At 41.9% G+C, this 21560-nt stretch overlaps 1 protein-coding gene and 1 long non-coding RNA gene across 2 annotated transcripts in view; one reads left to right on the top strand and one right to left on the bottom strand.

The window, feature by feature from the left end:
• Positions 1–10475, bottom strand: part of LOC133130615 (atos homolog protein A-like) — a 31961-nt gene extending 21486 nt beyond the window's left edge. Inside the window, exon 1 of the mRNA XM_061245310.1 lies at positions 9507–10475. Coding sequence (XP_061101294.1) covers positions 9507–9522 — 16 coding nt within the window. The 5' untranslated portion in view covers positions 9523–10475. The remainder of the gene's footprint in view (positions 1–9506) is intronic.
• Positions 9386–12418, top strand: LOC133130616 (uncharacterized). Its single transcript, XR_009708960.1, has 3 exons — positions 9386–9426; positions 10271–10366; positions 12381–12418. It is a non-coding gene; the product is annotated as an uncharacterized LOC133130616 (long non-coding RNA).
• Positions 12419–21560: the final 9142 nt, after the last annotated feature.

Raw genomic sequence — 21560 nt, 5'->3', positions numbered from 1 at the left:
TGTGCCGGCGCCGGCCGCATTCGCACCATGACGTCACGGTTATTAAAGCGCCGGAGCGTGTCGGCCCTCTCAGCGCTCGGCGTCCTCCCGCCAGGGAGACCACGCAGCCCATATAACGGCAACCTGCCAGACGCTCTTCACCTCCTTTCCCCCTCCGTCTCTCCACCTCTTTTTGTTGCTGCGAAATGGCAACAGACGCCTGTAAGGATTCCCTGAACAGCTCCTTATCAGTGACGAGGGACAAGTCGCAACTCGGCTTCTGCGGCTGCGCCGGGTCAAATCGGGACAGAGGATGTCCCACAGTCACCTTACTCTCCGTAACTGCCCGAGTCTCACCGGCTGTTCGTGTCCGAGCTGTCCCACAATGCACCTGCACTGGTGCAGAGGAGCCGCAAAAGCCGTAAGGCATGCAATGCTGTGCCTGTCCCCATAGCATAACTCCTCTTAATCTGCTTTTACACAAACCCATCCACCAGCCAGCCTCCTCCTGCATCACTCAGACATGACTACCTAACAGAACAGAGAAGCTCAATTCATCACCTCTGGCGCATTAATTCACTGAAGCACCAAGATGGGCAGACTGAATTAGCCCAGTGGGGGAAAAGACGAAACCCGTGGGATTGGAGCAGAGCCCATTTATAAACAGGCAAATTGTTTACTTGGTTACATACTGCTAATCTTAATGTGACTGTCAATTGCCAATTTTCATAAATCAGAACTACATTCAATCAACAGTATGTTTCTGAAATTCTGCTGGCAGTGTGAAGGAATTCTTAATACAACACTGCAATATCCTTGGCTGTTCCAATCTTATGAAACAGAAGCTTAATTTGCATTCAATCTGCAAAGCAAACTAATTAGACACAAAAATAATATTAATAGGAAAATTCATTGTGAATTTTAAACTGGTTCCAGTCACATTACAGTAAAGTAAGGTTGCTGATAAACTTTAACTACTGCCCAACAGTAGCCTGTAAGAATTCTGCCTGGAAAACATTTATAACAATGGGACAGGAAGATATTTCTTCTGTGCCATGCATAGTGCATTTACAGAGGGAAAGGGTGCGAGAAAATAAAGAATGGCATGTCTGAAGTCCTCCAACCCTCAGCCCTTTTTTTTTGTTAATTTGCGCCACACTAACCCTTCTTTCACAGTGGAGGGCCCTTGCTGCCCAAACTAGCCTCTAAGAAGAGATCTCAGAATGTCAACAGCTCCCGTACTGCTATTACCCTGTCGTTGGGCAGCAAGGTACACAATTATTTTATTTTTCTACAAAAGAGGCAGACTTGGAGCTCACATAGCAACAGGCCCTGCGAGATGATTGGCCAGGAGCAGGTTTTCTACCCCCTCACAGCTTGTTGAGCAGCAGTGCAGCTTCCTCTCTGCTTGGCAGCAGGAGAGAGGAAGTGCGGTCCCCCCACCACACTTGTGAACCCTGTACTTCTATTGTGTCATTTGAAAACACGACAGATGCCCAGCCTGCTGCTCCGCACTAATTAAAATGTCGAGCAACAGAAAAAAAAAATTAACAGAAAATTAATGAACTACTGAAGCTACTTCCTGAAAGTTTTTACCCTGCTCAACTGTTGTATGAGCATTTAGGTGAAAGCTTTTAACCACCTAAATGAAGGGTCGCTGGTTTGTGTCTTACTGAAGAAAGATCATACAGAAGGAGATCCGAGTGCTATGTAAAATCCCCCTGTCACAGCACTGTATTCATAAATGGAAATAAGTACAGAAGTACCTTCTCCCAGGCCTTATGAGAAGTCACCTTGCAGCATCCAGCTTTCTGGGACTCAAAATCTGAAAGGGAGTGGGTCAGCACAAAAGGATGGATGACCCACATTCAGATTCTCTTCTCTCCGATGCATAATTTGCAACGGCGTGTTCAAACCGTTTGCATTATTTAAACCTAATTAGTTGGGGTGCATCCATAATGCTATGCCACATAGTCAATTTGTGAGGGTTCAACTGAAAATAACTGGCCACTGACATAAGGATGAAAACTTATGTAAATTAACGACAAATGAAAAATGAAAGGAATAATGAACCCCTTCAATGCCATAATGTCTTGAACAGGCTAGAATCTGTTACCATAAAAATAAACAGAAATGAGAGAGCTGACACTGTATGCCATTATGGGTGATGTCATACACACCGCTGTGGTCTGTGGTAAGAGGATAAGCTGGCTGGTTGACTAACACACCAACATCCCAGACAAAAGCTCACTTAGAGGCTCCTTGTAGACTCGCTGTGAAATCCGTTGTGGAGGACGGAGACCTTTTTTTCTGCCACATCTGACAGTGAGTCTCCTCATAGGTCTCTTATAATACCGTTTCTTTTGGGAGTTCACGCTGCAATGGATTTTCAAGTGCAGATCCAGTGTTAACCTTAATGTTACCCTCACTGGTTTAAAAATACAAATTGCACAGCTTTCATTCCAGCATAATAATAGACACAAGATGGTGGAAATAGATATGCAAATGAATCGCCGGCCACACAATTCCACTTCCAAGTGCCTGAGGTCTGATGTCTGAGCTGGCGAAAAACTGAAGACTAAATGATTATATTTTCAAAATAAATGAAACTGCATTTATACACAGACAGACACAGACACAGACACAGACACAGACACAGACACAGACACAGACACAGACACAGACACAGACACAGACACACACACCTAACATGCACCTCATCTACTCCATTGGCCCCATCCAGCTGCTCACATTTCATAACCTGGTCAAGTCAACAGCTGGAGCCCTGAAAACTCAGGCCCTATGTGTGAAATCAGGCTGTTAGTGAAGTAAGGCAACAAGAGCGCTCAGGCCAGAGTGCAATCTGGCCTCATGAGTGCAATCAGGCCCCAAAATTGAGATCAGGCACCAAGAGAAAAGAGGCCACAGTGAAATCAGACCCCACAAGTGAAATCAGACCAGACTCAAATCAGGCCCCACATGTAATCTCGTCAGACTGAAATCTGTTCAGAGTGAATCAGGGCCCATGAGGGAAATAGGGCCCCACAACTGAAATCTGAACAGAGTGGAATCAGGCCACTCAAGTGAAATCAGGCCAGTGTGAAATCAGGCCATGTGAGTGCAATCAGGCTCCATACTGTAAGTGAAATCAGACCAGAGTGAAATTAGGCCAGAGTAAACTCAGACCAGAATGACTGCCGCACAAGTGCCTTTAGGCCAACGCTCGCCCGAGAGGCCTGTCTGTTTTCCAGTGGAGCCCGATGACATAACCCTCGGACTGGCTCCCCAGTGCGGTTCCTTCCCGTGCCCGTTCCGCGGGATCTTTCAGGACAAGCCTGGCGTTCGCCGGTGAAACGGGGTTAGCGGGATTACCGCTAAACACACCGTGCGCCCAACGGTTCCTCCGCTGGGTGAGCCGAGGGTCCATCTGTTTTCGCCCTCGCACAACACAAGCTGCTAACAAGCCCCACATTGTGTCGGAGAAAACAGAGCAGGACACAAACAACAAACAGCAGGGCCTCTCACACTCAGAGCGAGCCAGTCATTCAGGGCCCAACTTCAGCCTGGTTGGCATGTCTGGGTTTGTGTGCAAAAAGCAGAGAGACTCTCAGAAATAATAACACTCTCAGAAATAAAGGTACGAAAAGTGCCTAAAAAGGTACCAATTCTTGTTGAGGGGGCGTAAAATTGTACCTCGCCAGCAACATATAATTCATTTGGAGCATTTTTGCTTGGAAAACATGTATCCAAAGAGAACATTACAGTACTCAAGGTACATTTGGGAAATTTGATTCTTGAAGAACAGAAATGTACCTCCACAGTCACTATTTCTGAGAGTGTAGGCTTTCATCAGGCCACCAAACTGCCTTACATGAAACAGATGCTGATTGGTTCAAGTGCATATGTGGCACACTGGACACAGAGCGCTGTGGGCACAGAATTTAATCTGGTCCATCACAAACTATGAATAGACACAGACTGTCACTTTTGTCACAGAAATAACAGGAGAGCTCAGAAAAGCTGTCTCACTTTACATACTCCGGTTCCAATGTTTTTTTTACCAGTACAGCACAAAACTAACTTGGCTCTGGATTTTTTATAGCTTGAGCCAAAGTTATCAGCCACACACACACATACACGTTTACATGGAACTACTGCAAAACAGACCTGTCAATGACTAAGCTTACATGATATTCAAGAGCCTTAATCTCAAATTCTTATTTCTTTTTTGCTGCTGAAATGAGCAGGTTAGGGGAAAACACCCAGCCACACCCAGCTGTTAACCTCACCACACCAAGCGGTTATTTGGTAGCAGGAACACTGGTCTGCAGAGGGGGCCACAGGCAGCCAATGTGGGGGAGACCTATAGTCCAAGCCATACACGTATTCACACAGCGAGTGACTCTCTGCAGAGGGGGCCACAGGCAGCCAGTGTGGGGGAGACCTATAGACCAAGCCATACACGTATTCACACAGCGAGTGACTCTCTGCAGAGGGGGCCACAGGCAGCCAATGTGGGGGAGACCTATAGACCAAGCCATACACGTATTCACACAGCGAGTGACTCTCTGCAGAGGGGGCCACAGGCAGCCAGTGTGGGGGAGACCTATAGACCAAGCCATACACGTATTCACACAGCGAGTGACTCTCTGCAGAGGGGGCCACAGGCAGCCAGTGTGGGGGAGACCTATAGACCAAGCCATACACGTATTCACACAGCGAGTGACTCTCCGCAATGCTGATCCAAAGATCAGAAAAAAGAAAGATAGCACTCAACTCTCAGCTCCTATTCTGCTTTAGCCTAGCCATATGAGAGGCCTGGAAGTGCCATGGGCATGCGTAGTTACACAAGCCGACTGTTCCTCTCTGAGAAAAGCCAGAGGAAGTGTTCAATTTCAAGACCCTGAACATATGCGATGGTGAACAACTGCAAGATAAACTGCTTTTTTTCTCTGCATTAACACTATATTTTGCTCAAATAAACCTTCCATTATGTACCAAACAATCTGGGCAATCCAATGACTTGTGCCAACCCAATAAGGACTCGAAAAGTACAGATCAACATCTCATTGTAAGAAAGTTCCCCATTAGGAAACAGTGCTGAGGTCAGCATAAGCCGATTTAAGCACCGAGCAATTTAGCCTCTAGGATGGACCTCTCTCTATTGTATCTCTCTCCTTTATATCCCCTTCATTATGAGTCTGACATGCTCCCCACTGGGAGGCGCTATAGAGTACCCAGAGCTTCAAGAAACATAGTTAAGACATCTTCTAAGACAAATTCTTCATATTCTGCACTGTAATGTACTAGTCAGGTACATGAAGCTCCGTTATGTTATGTCGTCTATGTACTGGATTGTTTGTGGCCTGTGTCGTCTGAGCCAAGACTGTCCATGTTATATTATTTGTAGCCTGAATTGTGTGACTGCTTGTTTTTAACATAACTGTGGTGAAGCCAACGGCGAAAGCCATGGCACATGCAACCCGACACAAGCAACCCTACGCGATGGCCATTTCGCACGCCATCCTGAGACCAGGCTCAGTGAGTGCTCTGTTTCTGTAGACCGACCGCCATCAACATCAACAAGGAGGATTAAAAATAATTGCATTTCTATCCTGTAAAATATAGCACTGGGGGGTGCAGCAATTCCCAGAATGTATAGAGAGCCATCTAATGATACGGACCCCACTCCCCCTGGAGTCCGTGTCGGAGAGATATAAATGTCCTAGCAGCAATCTGCTGTACGAGAACCAGATCCGTGGCCTTGCCTTGCGTAACAACTGAACTGGGAAAACACAGGGTGTCCGCTTACTGCACAACTGGGCCACCTCTGCTCATTCAATACTGAGGCCTAGGTTAATCAAACAAAGGGCCAACACACCTGGAACATGCTGACAGAACTTTGTCCAATAACGTTTTGCATTTATAGCTCAGAGCCAGTGGGCTTTGTTGCAAAAGCAACCATTTCGCACCCATCCATTTCCCTAGCTAGCTGTGTAAACATTTTAATTCAAAAACAAGTGGCTTAGTAGTAAACTAGTATCCTAGCTGTGGCAACCTTTTGCCTTCGTTCCAGTCAACCAATGACTGCTGTGCGACACTTCTGATAAGCGTCTGCAACTTTACAAAAATCTGCAGGTACAGCACACCCTTTGCCGATGCTCAAAAGTGTTGGCTTGACATCAAAACTGTCGAATTTGCATAATTTTTTTGTCCACGGACAAGTTGCAGACACTTTGCAGCTGAAATATAAATTTCCTCTGACCTCACTGTGCTTCAGGTGATCAAAATCAGTTTTTTCGTCTGATACAAAGCTACTAATACAGTATCCCCTCCCCCCAGCATAAGACATTCATTTTCAGGCCATCCATGCAAGATCCATGAGAGGTTGGTTTTCAATAAGGGAAGAATATGATATGGGGATTTGCATTGTTGCCCCAAAGATTATCATCATAAGTGACTGAATCCATTATCAGCTATTTTATTTTTAAAGTCGGAGATAGGCCAAGCAGACATAACAAAAACATGTTCCTGATCTTTTCCATGCTGGGGCATGATGAGGCAGCTTTCAGACGTTCATCTCACATAAATGGAAATTTACCCTTAATGTCTCCTCATGAAAGGTCACTGAGCTTTGCCATAATGCCAATGCCTCTGAATTTTGTTTGGCAGTGACCTGTAAGCTAGAAATAATTATCTCATAACTATCCTATAACTATAACTTTTCAACCAAAAATTGACCAATGTTCATAAAATAGTAAATAATAATAATAATAATAATAATAATAATAATAATAATAATAATAATAATAACCATGATTGTGGTATGTTTTTGATCTTGATTTAAGAGCAGATTTCTTGATACAAAGGCTGCAAGAGACAAGTAGCCCGAACTGTACAATTTTGCACAAGCAGAGAGTGTCTGTTATGACAGTGCATTAATGGCAATACTGGTGCTAAATCTCTACTCTAACTGGATTTCTGAAACAGGGAACTCACAAAGTAGTGTTTGTTTGAAACTAATTGCTCCATTCCCTGCAGACCTTTTTAATTAAGAGCAAGCTGGGGTTATACAGCTATAGTCTTACTCAGAACGCTTTATCCAAAGAAAGCATTAGTCCTCATAGAGTTAAGAACGTGAAATAAATCTGTTTTTACGCTGCATGCAGGGGCTTTTAAACTAATGACCACTGCCATCTTAAAATGGTCATAAAATGCAGGACACATTATCGTCTGCTTGGTAAACATAGAAAAACTATTGTCGGTTTATGAGGATCAACAGATTGCAAACCCAAACCTACTTTGTAAGATGAGAGGCAGGGATCCTGCCCCTGGAACTATAGTGCTTTTTAAGATACTGTAGCAGAGGAGTCCAATTACTTGTCAGTGTCTCAGAGTACAAATGCAACTCAGATAGAACTGCAGTCTTCAGGTCATTGATGATACCCCTTCTAAGAAGGAGTTAAATTATTAAACTGAAAAAAAGAAAAGGATACAGATACTTTATCCCAATCAGTTACCTACAGTACATTTTGGCAAGCCTGAATCAATCTGAATCTCTGCTCTAACTGGATTTCTGTTCTCAGTCAGAATGTTGGAGGTTATGCACTCTCTGCTTTAACCCTGTACAGGTCCCTAGCTTTGATCTCTGGTCAAGAAGGAAGCAGTTTCAACAGTGGCAGGATACAACCTAGAGGATTTAAGACAGTGTTTTCCCATTTGGTGTAATAATGCTAAGTTTAAAAACCTTTCAGCATCTGAACACCTAATAATTTAACCGCATAATCCCTGCTTCATCATGTAAAAGCAGCTGATATTAAGGGCTGTACAACTCTTAAGTAGACAGCTGACCAATTTCAATAAGAGGTGGCCAGATTTGATTACAGTACCAGGTACGTGTGTGTGTACGTACATAACCAGATTTTCTATGTTTATATGCGTACAGTACTAGGTAAGAGGATATTGCTTATAAAACTATTTTTAAACATTCTCCCAAGGATCCATCTTGAAGTCTGTCAAAAAGACTTCAAGACACAGATCAGCTTGGATTACTACAGAACACAGTGCAACTGCTTGCTTTATATAGACTTTGTCTCTGCAACTTTCTCATTAATGAGAGTGTGATCAGATGCTATACCGGAAAGGTTAAAGGCCAGGGTCGAGACAAAGGTTAATACAGTACATAGATTTCTACATATAGGCTAATAGCATTACAATACAGAGGGAGCTACTGACTATACATTTAACCAAATTAGTATTATAATACATGGGGACAAAATGGATATCACTTACTACTGTTTAATGCCACAACCGCGCACGTACACTTGAGTCAGAAAGGAAGAGAATGCTGGAAAAGCGCTGCTATTTCTATTTGAGAGACAATATGTTCCTAATAACTCGTGTGGGAACTGATCCAGTGCAAATTATGCTTCAATCCTGCATTATTATTTGAACCAAGGGAAGACCAAGGACGATCGCAGCTTGGAAAAATCCCCGCAAGAATTCCAAAAGGCTGCTCGTTTAAAACTACACCGTGTACAGAAATAACGTAGATTCCAGAGACAAACCACACGACGACTGAACAGTCAGGCGTTAGTGGACCACGGTTTAGAGAAAATATCTGACATTTTGTTTATCGCTGCGTTAAAATACGCATACCATGCCAGCCCTGACGCTGAAATCCTTGTCAAATTCAATATTAAATAGTCATCTCTGCATTCCCATTCCAAGTTTCCTCTCATTCCATGCTATTTGCTAAGTATTGACAACACAGTATTAAGGGATTTTGTTGCTGCTCTAATGTGAATTAGAGAATCTAAACGCCTTATGTTTACTAATGTTACAGTTTCTTCTTAGCTGTAGCCTTAGTTTATAGTCTAGTCCATACAAGACAGTACATCTTAATTTGAACATATAGGATTTAGCTATGTTAAATAATACTGGCATTGTCTTTCTTGTATTTAAATGTATCACAAACAAGCACGACCTGTGAAAGTATTTCCGTAACATTAATCGAACAGTTGCTGAATTGTTCATTTTGCCACTGGAATTGAAAGACTTCAGTTGAATGCAACATTTTATCACAACTGCAAACGACGGCTGCGCGCAGTGAACGTTATAGCATTGTTTTGTCCCAGACCAAAGCATGACGCTCAGCTGTTCAGAGGGGTGTCGCTGTAGCAAATGCCGCGTCAAAGCAACATTTTCCATGCGTGAACAAAAACACGGGAAGATTGTCGCTGAAAAACGTGAAAAACATGCACATACGTTCAACAGTCATTTGGTCTAACATAACCGGAGAACTAACTTATATTTAATGTGCCGTCGTTGATTTCACCCGCCCGATTTGTTCAAACAAAGACTTTGCTGTTGACACAACGCTGAAGTTAACCAGCTGTTACATCATTTCTCTCTTGTCCAATTCCCCAAGGGACAACACGGTTAGAGGTGAGGACATTCCACTGGACTAAAACACATGTCGCTTAGTGCAAAGAAGGTTATAAATATTCTTGGTTTATTTACGTTACCTCGATCTGGCTTCATGTTTGCCACTGTAGATGTGCCTCCCAAATTTCCAACACCAGCCACTCTCCGTCTTCGGCTTTTCGTCCTTTTGTCAACGAGCTCTTGATTTTCTCAAACGTTACCCAGAGCTAAGGCTTACGACCCAAATCGCCCTGAATAAAAATCCAACTAAATATTTATCCTGCGCGGGACCGTTTTAGCTATCTCGAATATTGCTAACCTATTAGACAGCTAGTCAGCTAACAAAGCAACCCGTGCTTCCCATCTAGCTAGCTGTACAAGGCATATAACTCCATTAGCTTTAGTAGTGGTAGCCAGTGTTAGCCAAGAATATATTCAACAGCTAACACATTAGCGGATGGCACAAGTCTCAATATAACAAAAACTATAAACTTCCCATTCCGCCGTCCTACTTGGTAGCGAGCTCATCCACTAGCAAATTGGTTGACAATCTACCCAAACTGAGGCATCAAGCTAGGTAGCAAGCTAGCTAAAATGCCTCTGCCAGCAACCCCCCACGCACAGGTAGAACTGTATCACCTCTGATCTGAATGCGTCTGTGAGCCTTCCCTCCGTTACTCAGTGGGTCATGGTGTTTGGAAAAAGAAGACGGTGATGTGTTGTTATTTTACACATGCCCCCTTCCCTGTCTCTCCGAACGGTCATCGCACAATCTACCCATCTGTGCTAACTTGGTCTGTGTTCTCTCATTTCAATGCTAGTCTTTATTCGCCCCTTTATCTTCCTTTCTCTCTCACTTTGCCAGTGAGGGAGCTCCTACAAGCTAGAAAAGCTGCAGACACTTAGATGACCTCAGATACGTCGAACTAAGCGTCCTCGCTGGATGACTGCGTGAAAGCCTGTAAGAAGTCATTTGCTACACTCTCCTTTCTTGAATAAACACATCGTTTGTTGCTAACAACTTCTGCTCCCTGTCTCCTACTGGTACTGTCTGCACCATCATCGCTTGTCAAAACAGATCTAGGCAGCCTAAAGTCACGTGTCCCAACAACAGCTCGCCTCCTCTCGTCACTTCCTAATTCAACAGCCCTCATGTGAACCTGCTGCCATAGTAACCATGTAACTTCAACTTTTTCCCCAAAATTGCTTAACGGTATTTTTTCTCAATGTTAGTCTCAAGAAAGTATTTCATTTCTTAATCTTCCTATTTTGGTACAATGAGGCAAAAGCTTGCTTCGTTGTTTTTTTTCAAACAGCTGTCCCTGTTTGAAAGCTTGGCAGGTTTTGTTCAGCAGCACTGTTTCTAAACGTTAAACACCAGTAGTCAAACTAGCACGAAAGGTAATACATTTTTGATAACCGACAGTTCATTTTACCCAGCATTCCTTTCATCAGCTTTTGTTACCTTGTGTATTTTGTTTGCAGGAGACTATAGCGTAGATTTGGTTTGCTGATGTAGGCCTAACACCGCAAGTTAAACATATTTAACTTGCATGAATTACATTATTCTACACAGCGTTCATATGAGATCGGACATGTCACTGCATTGGTTTTCGGGAAAATAAACAATGTTCTATGGTTGACGTAACAATGTTTTGGATAGTATTACCGAAAAGTAGCTAAATTATTGCCAGCCTATCTAAAGTGCCTGTACATTTAAAATACGTTACTAAACGTGAAGTAAAATACCTTTATGTTTTTAGTGACTTTTTACGTTGCAAGCCTACAAAGATCCTTTGTGCCATGATCTATGGGCGTGAATCAAATTGTCCTCTTCTGCCATCTAGTGACAAAAAGGCGAAGCTAACGAACATAACCTTTTTTTACGTACAGCTGAATCAAAAAGGTACAGTGAGGTAAAAGAAGGGAGATAGAAAGGTGGCGTCGAGGCAAAAAACCTCAACGAGGGTGAAGAAAAGTGATCGTGAAAAGTAGTTCTATAGTAATATTATTTCATGACTGAATCCAAATTAGTTGCAGATGAAACTTTGAATTAATACTGTAGTTTAACTACACTGCACAGTGCAATACAAATGCAGTTAAAGAGCAGGACGATAGTTCATGAGTACTGCACATGACTGCAGTGAAACTGCAGTAACACTAAGAAAAAACAAGTGTGTTCAAATTATTGCATAATACTGCAGTAATACTGTAATAATTACAATCATAGCAACAGTTGAACTGCAGTTATTTTTTTGTGCAACCATGGTGGCACAGATGGTGCAGTGGGTAGCAATGCCGCCTCACAGCAAGGAGATCCTGGGTTCGAATCCTGGTCGGCCAGGGCCTCTCTGTGTGGAGTTTGCATGTTCTTCCGTGTTTGCGTGGGTTTCCTCTGGGTACTCCGGTTCCCTCCCACAGTCCAAAGACATGCAGGTTAGGCTGATTGGAGAGTCTAAATTTCCCGTGGGTATGAGTGTGTGAGTGAATGGTGTGTGTGCCCTGCGATAGACTGGCACCCTATCCAGGCTGTATTCCTGCCTTTCACCCAATGTATGCTGGGATAGGCTCCAGCTCCCCCTGCGACCCTGTTCAGGATAACCGGGTTAAGATAATGGATGGATGGATGATCCCAACCAGGGAAATAGGGGTGATGTCAACTGGCAGAAATAGATATAAAACAGGGAGGAGCGCTATTGCCAGAAAACAAATTATCTCAGAAATCTCAGTCGTTGGTAACACCATATATCTATAAAAATATCAACCTTCCTGAGTATCAAATCATTGATATCAAAATAATGTCATAATGTTCTTCTGCAGTATTGTGACATCATTATATTTCAGTGAAGAGCCTGCAAACAATGCTCAATAGGCATCAATCTGGACAAATATATGTATTTACTGTTGTGACATCATTATATTTGAACTGAGAACATGTAGATAATAATAATTATGCCATTATTTTTTGGATTCAGATGCCCACTGTGACTGGTGTTAGGCGATGGTGTTGCGATGGCTGAAGTCAGAAGAATGTGAGTTGGAGAATAACAGTACTTTGGCATATGCAAGTATTTGGCATATGCAAAAAAAATTGTAAAGCAAAGTTACTTAAATAATTAAATTAACAGTTTGAAATATTGTGAAATGTATTATACAGAGCAGTGAACAGTTAAAAATGAAAGCAAATCAACATTTGTTGTCTTTGTACCAGACAAATTGGAGAACTTGCCACAGTTCTTCTGCAGAACTTGGTAATCCCAGACAGCCTCGATCAAGTTTTTATCTCATCCTTAATATGTCACTTTAATGAAATGCAAAAATGTGATTGTAACATGACATTTTTTTGGAAAATGGATGTTTGGAAATCTAAAATTTGCTCTTTTGTACTGACACACTAATGCAGAAAACAAAAAATCTAAAAGTTTGTGGTAGCGGGGGAACAAACTGAGTGAGAAGAATCTATTTTGTTTAATGTTTAAAACTGCTTTTGTAACTGTACAATACTGCAGAATCATTCAGGTCTGAATGTTAAAATAATTAGATTGAGGAAGGGATAAAAGAAAAGAAGGAGAGAGAAGAAAGAAAATGGAAAAGCAAGGGAGAGCAAAATGGTGAATAGACGGATAAATGTAAAGAGCAAAGGGAAGCAAGAGAAAAACAAGAGAGACACAAGAAATGGGAAAGAGAATACTGGAGAAAGGAGAGGGGAGAGAGGGGGAATCACAAATGAAACTTGAAGTGGTGGGAGAAGTGGCCGTGGCCAATATGACCTATAAACTGCGGCTCTCCAGAACCAGGGTTGCCGACATCTGGGGAGAGAGAAAAAGAGAGTGGAGGTGTGAAGGGTGAAGGACGTGGGGGTCGGTGAGGAGGAGTGATAATATGAAATTTCATAATGCATAAAAACTGAATTGGGCTCTATTGTCACATCATCTCATCTGAACTGCTTGAAATGCCCCATAGAATGATGGGGAGTGAGAAGGCTGGAGGAAGTGATGTAAGGCCCATCAACTACTGTGACATCATACAGGAACTCAGGCCTCTGACACAGAAGTGTTCTGTGGTGCTGCAGACAGTGTTCACTGGTTATTGTTCATTGTGCAAGAAGTAGTGGGGGATTGCTCAAAAGTGATATTATATAAAACCCTATTCTGAGATCATATTTGAACTCAGATCATATTGGACATATACTGAATATATGCTGACATATGCTTCTCTTGAACCGAATCGTGAAACAAGGTGCGTTGGTCAAAAATACACAGCACACGAGAGATCTAAAGACATCTGGCACAAAAATGGAAAAGAATCCAAAAGGAAAGTAGCAGAATTGAAGTTTATTCAAGGCAAGCAAACATCAGGCCAGAAGAAGACAGAAGGAGGGGTACAGAGAGAAGGGAGGATGATGCTGTGGGAAGGAGGAGAGATACTGTGGAGGAAGGAAAGGGGGGGGCTGAGGAGCCATGTGGTTTTGGGACTGAAATTGCTCCACTGTCACATTGTGGTGGGGAAGCTGTTGCTAACGAGAAACTACGAACAGGGCAGGCTTATACAGTGAGAGAATGTGATTCCGTTGAAAAGCGACGAGGCAGAAATAGAGAGAATGTGTAACTCTGGTGAAGAGAGATGGGTAGAGAGGAGAGGCAGAAATAGAGAGAATGTGTAACTGGTGAAGAGAGATGGGTAGAGAGGAGAGGCAGAAATAGAGAGAATGTGTAACTCTGGTGAAGAGAGATGGGTAGAGAGGAGAGGCAGAAATAGAGAGAATGTGTGACTGGTGAAGAGAGATGGTAGAGAGGAGAGGCAGAAATAGAGAGAATGTGTAACTCTGGTGAAGAGGCAGAAGGAGCCGCAAATCACTCTTTATAATTGGTAAATGGCAGGCCTTTATATAGCGCCTTTATCCAAAGCGCTGTACAAGTGATGCTTCTCCATTCACCCATTCATACACACACTCACACACCGACAGCAATTGGCTGCCATGCAAGGCCCCGACCAGCTCGTCAGGAGCATTTGGGGGTTAGATGTCTTGCTGAGGGACACTTCGACACCGCCCGGGCGGGGAATCGAACCAGCAACCCTCTGACTGCCAGACGACTGCTCTTACTGCTTGAGCCATGTCGCCCCATACTTACTGTATATACTCCACTATATCGATGCAGATCACAGGTGGCATTACTTAATCATAAAACAAGTGACCATTAAAGGTACAATAGGTCATTTCAGACTCCTATCAGTCAAGACCACTGCCTGCAGCATAGTGGTTAAGGTAAATGACTGGGACAAGGTAAATGACTGGGACCGGCTTAGCCACAATAAGATCTGCACAGCCGATGGGCCCTTGAGCAAGGCCCTTAACCCTGCATTGCTCCAGGGGAGGATTGTCTCCTGCTTAGTCTAATCAACTGTATGTCGCTCTGGATAAGAGCGTCTGCCAAATGCCAATAATGTAATGTAAGACCGGAATTGCGGCAACAAACACCCTCAAACCACAACATGCAAGATGACAGTCACAAACACGACAGAGCCTGCCATCTACACACAAACTGGTATTGTGTAATTTGGGCAGCTGCACGCAAACCATCAGAGTAAGCCCATTTTTCAACCAATGAGCTTTAATTATTGTACAGCTGTGCAATGTTTTGGCCCATGATGGCCCGTCAACTGTATATTTTGAAACCAGAATTTAAGGACTATAAACACAGGCAGAGGGTGAGTCAACATGTCATTGAGCCTTTTTCAACGATAGGAAGGGATTTACAATGGTCTTGTAACAATGTTTTGACACAAAAATCTTTGGTTACCTATTGTCCCTTTAAGTAATCTGCAGTGAGGAGCACTCTTGAAACAGCTGAAGGAACAGTGACAGAAGAGAGAGCTGCCTGCACTGCTGAGAGCTGACTCACTGACTCGGTCACTAGGGAACCATAAGGAAATCTACCCTTGCTTACCAGTTAGCTGAGAAATAAGCTTAAAACATTAGCCAAGCATCCTTGCTTCCCCTATCACGTTATTTGTGTGTGAAATCCTCTGTGACTTCGACAGCTATTCCTGTCAGCATAAATAGACTATGGGCAGTTCTGTGTAAGTCATCCTGATAGATACATTTCAGCTGTACCCAAACATGAGATGCCTTACATTAATTACATTAACAATAAATTAAGCTTTCTACCTTCACATACCAAAAATCTGTATGCACATTGCGCCCACAGGTGCCTTAAATGATTTGAACCAACATGTAGACACAATGTGCATGCAGATTCTTGGCGTATGAAGGTAGAAAGTAGAATTCTGGTTCACTGTTTAAAAATGCTTATGTGTGGGTACAGTTGAAATGTATCTATCAGGATGACTTGTGTGTGAAGGTCTTATAAATGGAAGAATACATAAGTGGCACATCTGCTTGAGGCACATTCCTGGTGCATGGATGAGGTCATGGTCACTTCATCCAGGCTGGTGCAAAATTGGTGCTTGCATCCCTCAGTGACGGGAGGTCTCAGTTTCATAGGCACTGATGTTTCAGTTGTGCTGAAATGATCCCTGGTGTTTGACTGGTGGCTGGGGTCTGGTTTGCGCAAGAAATGTCTTCCTCTGACTTGGTGTGTAGGCCCCAGTGTGAAAGGAGGCGGGGTGGAGACACCTCATGTTTCGGAGGGGAACTGCAACCACAAGGATCACAGCATGAACACTGCTTTCAATAGCTAATTGGATCTTGCAGTTTTAAAAGGTAATTAGGCATATTTTTAAAAATGTGGACACTGTATGTTTGCCAGAAAATACTTAAAATAAACATTTGAAAAAGTATATAACTGTAAGACAAGAAATTGGGAGTGACATACAGTACAATGACAAGACCGAGCCTAGTTTTAAAGTGCTGGAAAACCCAACATTTTATTTTCTACATTTTTTGTGACTACAGAAATGCTGAAACATTTTAACACTGAAAAAAAGCATGACATCACTTTTCCTTTTTTTATTGAAGGTTTTTTTTTTTTTTGCTTAGCAAACACAGCGAATGATATTGCACGGCATAGAGAGAACAGTAGCAAAGCTGGCAGGAAATGGAAACAACTCAGATCCTTTAAATCATGGTTACAGGAAGAGAACATGAGGCATTACCAAATAAATACAAACCTGCGAGTAACACCTACTGCATTACCTGTGACTGCTGCTACACACAAAAACACATATAAGAAGCTCTGAAAAAGGAGAGAGAGAGAGAGAGAGAGAGAGAGAGAGAGAGAAAGAGCAAAAATCAAATTTATTAAACCATAAAGGTTTCATACAAGAGTCACTCAGCTTGAAATGCAGATGCAAGTGCAGGGCCTACTGGAGTCTAATCTGAGAAATGTCAGCAAGTTTGTATTTTTTCATTTATCAAAACCTTCCAAGCATCTTTATATTTTCCACTGCTAGAAGAACCCCCTCTACGAACAGAATCAAAATGCACCCATTATTTTTTGATTGTCTTTGGCGCTCTCCGTTAAGTTACACGTAGCCAAGCTACTGTCCAAATGGGAAATCCATATTACCCGCAGCAATGGTAAACTCTTAATAGGGATATGCGTATCAGGGTCGTATAGTATTAATTAAGCATTGGTCAACTTAGTGCTACATTCAAAGACACAAACACGCACACAGCTGTAGTATATCAGAAGCTGGAAACATGGTCTTCGTCTGCCATGGGAGTAAGATCATTTTTGAATGGCAGGATCCAGGCTTAGAATATTTGATTTGTACCAAGTAGTGAAAAGAAACACATTCTTCTAGATGCCTATATGAGGGTATTATGGCTCATTTTTTGTTGTCTTTTCATTGTCACTTAATTCTTGTTTGTACAGAATTTATTGGAGCTCTATCCCTGATCCAGGTCTCATACTTATTGAATACCATAGAACAGAAGCCCACGTCGAGAAATACCAATGCATTGAGTCACCACATTCATAAATAAATACCCATTCAGTTCACTAATTGAATAATATTTTTTTGTAATAGAAATGGCAGATACAAGGACTGAAGAGCAGTTTCTGTACTGTCTGTTGTGAAGATCAACCCTCAGCTGATTCTTTTCAAAGCTCAAGTAGCTGAAGTGAAAGCCATTCTAACACAACAGCAGCTTCGTACTACCAGCGCATACACACAGGCCCACGGGAACAGGCCAACACACTCACGCATCACACATACTAGCACGTACACACTCGGAGGCAGGTTAGAAATACATTTAAAATACCCTAACGCAAATCAGCATACGTTACAGCATAACGGTGCAGCCTCCTACATACATACGCAATGATTCCTTGGTAAGTTTATTTTTGTAGATTTATTAGACTTTGCCCATTGTCATTACATGAGTACGCACCAAAATAACAGATGCTAGTTGGAGCTAGGCAGCCATGCCACACGAATGAAAAAACATACCCAGAAATGTGGCACGGCTCCCGGCAGACCTGCTGCCCAGCCTAGCGTCCATCCCACTCTGTGCATCAGACAGCAAAGTGAGGACTCGCAGCCCTTGTTTTAACAGCTCCAGATTGTACACTTTTATCAGGATATCCCAGATGGCGCAGTTAGCTTGTCTACGTGATCCTACGTCCCCTTACTCTCTATACCCGTGCGAATGGCAAATTAAAACTCAACAGTTCTACCTCACAAATGCCAGTGCTTTTCAACGTTACATTTTTTTGTTCCTTTTTTGTCTTTTTGGTTTGTTTTTATAAATCTTTGGATGTGCAGTATTACCCATAAAATAACAATTTTAAACAGTCAAAAAATAAAACGAAATAACACATACATACAATACACTGCTTTTTTGCCACCTGAATTGCAAAGTAACCACTTTTGAAACCTTGCTCTAGTTGGCAATCCCATTGTTTTGGTACCTGGCAGTGTTTAGATCACACATTGACGTGCCTGCTAGGATACGTGTGGAGAAGAGTAAAAAATAAATACAAAATTCTACTCTTCCATCATACCTAAGCATGAAAAAATTGGGCTGTAACATAAAACTTTTTTTTTGTTTTTCTCAAAACCTACTATATACAAATCTATATTTTCTACAAATGCATAAATTAAGTAGTGATTAAGTAATACAAAAGGCAATTAAATTAAATCAAATCACAACACAGACCAAAACAAAGAAAGAAAACCCAAACTCAAGCTCATCATCACAGCAGTTGGTTTTACCCTGTAAAAAAGAATAGTCTACCATTGTAATATCGAAACACAATATCTTAATAAAAAAAATAAGTCTGTTTTTCTTTCCCCCCTTTAAAGCTTCCATCGTGATCGTTAAAACACGTCCATGACCAAAACAGAGCCGTTTTTGTGAAACGTTCAAAATAAATTATAAAGCTTTTTTTCAAAGTAACGTTAACAATTACCAAACTAGTTAAGTTCTGCCTTAATCACATAGACTCTCTATACAACGTAACCCTAAAGATTTATTACTATGAGGTATTCAGAGACATTGGTACAAGAGATGCACGACCTGTTGGGTGGACACTCCTATAGATGGCGTAGACATTGGAAAGGGGGTTTTGGGAGTGGATAGGGGGTGGGACAGAGCTAGAATTGGGGAGGGGAGGGATTTAGCTTTGGTTTTGTCAGTGAAAAAAAGTGGAAAAAAGAAATTCCTTTGGTATGTTTTCATTGCATGGTTGTACTGGCAAAAGCACCACGGTGAAAGAATTATTCCTTTTTTCTTCAATAGTGGCCCCTCAAGAGGCTGAGGTATTCAAAGAGTAAAAGGTTGAGATCAAAGAGGTCGACAGCGGTTTAACACTTTGGTTCAAGCAAGGCACTCGTCCTGTGAGTTTTTTTTTTTCTTTTACAAAGGTTTGCAACATGTTTTGCCTATAGCTTTTCTTATTAGATTACTAATGAAGAAAGATCACGCTGAGCAAAAAGGGGGCAGAGCAGAGGAGGGGGGAGGGGCCAGGCAGGGGGGCGGGGCATAGGGGGACAACACCAGCTATCCACCACATCATTCATGTAGGCCGTGCAAGACAAAAATCTTTGGTAATCTTTGGTATTATCAATGTGATTAAAATCACAAATGGAAATCTAGTGAGGTAGCGTCTTTGGTTCACACTATAAAGAGTAGTAGGTCTTTACACATTTTTTCCTTTTTTCTGCCTTTTTTTGTATGTGGAAGCAGCTGTTTCCAAACTTTTCACTGTTGTTGTAAAACCAGTCTGTCACACACAAACACGTGTGTATGTGTGTCTGTCTGTGTATGTGTGTGTGTGTATGTGTGTGAATATGTATGTATTTTAAAGCTACCAGACCACAAGAAAGGCTAGAAAAGTGGTAAGAATGTGGACTACCACTCTGTCAGCAGGCCTCTTTGCAGTGAATGCACCTGACCTGTGGGGGCAGGCTTCCGTAGTGCTTTCTTCCCAGTTGTGAAATGCATAGTTTCCATTCGCTCTCCCGAGTGGCAGCTTAAGTGAAAGATGGGAAATGTGAATTAGATATCAGGTAGTGTCTGTTTTCCGTTTGATTGAGTCGCAGGCGAATGGACGGGTCCTGCAAACGCTGACTTGCTGAACTGAGTTTGACAGTAGGTGTCGGAATGCACTTTGAGATATTTACAAAACAAAGCTATCTAATGTGCCGTTCACAGAGACGCTGCCATCGTCTCAGTACAGGGGCATGGAGGTGGGGATGGAACTGGGTCATGTGATGCCCTGAAACACTACAGCATCAAGCTAAATCTCCATTTGTATGGTTTTGCAGATTCCAGACCTGGAGAACATGACCTTGGAATTATAAGGTTCTAACTGCGCTCCGAGTAATTTTGAGAAATTACTAACACAGCAAAACTGTGTTAGAAATTCAGGGCAGTTCTTCATAGATCAAAATGACAGACAACCTAAAAGTACTCTGAATTTCCAATTTTAAAATCAAAATGCCCTATGACCAACATATTTATCATTCAAGTAATTTTTTTCTGAAATATCAGGTAGAACCTTTTAATTTGAAGGTCTCCAGATCCTGGCAAGCAGATTAACACTGTTCCTACCATGACCCCAGATGGTCAGATGTGGTCACTGTATCTGTTTTCATGGTTTTCATGGTACAATATGTTACATGAAGATGTATCTAGAGAAGTCACACTAGGCAGTTAGAAATGCCAGGAAACTAAGAATTTCAATTGTATCCTTCAGCCTCTGTCCCCTGAACAGTCCTAATGCTAGTCGAAGCTTATGTGGGCAAGAATAAGGCATGCTTACACAGCTCAAACTTTGGACATAATGTTACAACGTATATGACCTATGTTGTTTGGTTGTTTCAAGTGTCCCTTTCATAAGTTGAATAGTTACATGTTGTTAATGAAATAGCCTACAACATGGCCTGAATATGAAAGACCTCTGACATGCAACAGAACAGTATTTAGGTCCTGACTCAAGAAAATCCAGAAGGAAAAACCGAAACTAAAAATGCGCAGAAAATGCTGGTCAATGATATTCAATCTTTGGTTCATAGCAGCTGGCATTTTAAAGAATTTGCTACAGTTTTTTTTTAAGTTAACATAGTGTCGTTGCTCTCCCTGAAAACATCAAGTATCCTAAATAACAGGAATAAGAAATGCAACAACGACATATGTAAAACTGCAGTAATATAAAAGGCTTAGCTTCCCACACAAGGGACAGAAAAGAATGACTTATTTTAAATTCCTTTGGTTATTGCAAAAAAATTGGCTGTCAGAATACAAAAATATTGATAAATATATCAAAAGGAATTGGCCAGAATAATAGGTGAGACCCCGTGTCTTGAATGTATAAATTATAGTGAAAGTGAACTGAACAGGAGCATAGAATACACTACTTCCTAATATTATTCATTTGTGGGAATCAGTCTGTCCACATTATCACCACATTAGTACAAAGCATTAGACGCCTTACATATGAAGTGGAAAATTTAGAGTTTTGAACTGTTTCTGTTTACTTATCTCAATGTGCATTGCAATGCTAAGTGCTATATTAAGTTATTGTTCAAAATATTTTCTAAATGGTATTGCCCTTGCATTAGCTGAACAAATATGTAATGAAACGTGATTAACTTTTGCTGTTATCTGCACATATATGCTTGTTAGATAGTTTGTAAGCAATTATAACTAATTTGAAGTCAGGTTGGCCTATTTGTAGCTGGCTATT

Source organism: Conger conger, chromosome 6 (genome assembly GCF_963514075.1).
Source record: "Conger conger chromosome 6, fConCon1.1, whole genome shotgun sequence".
Lineage (NCBI taxonomy): Eukaryota > Metazoa > Chordata > Actinopteri > Anguilliformes > Congridae > Conger > Conger conger.
This window is presented reverse-complemented; position numbering and strand designations above follow the sequence as displayed.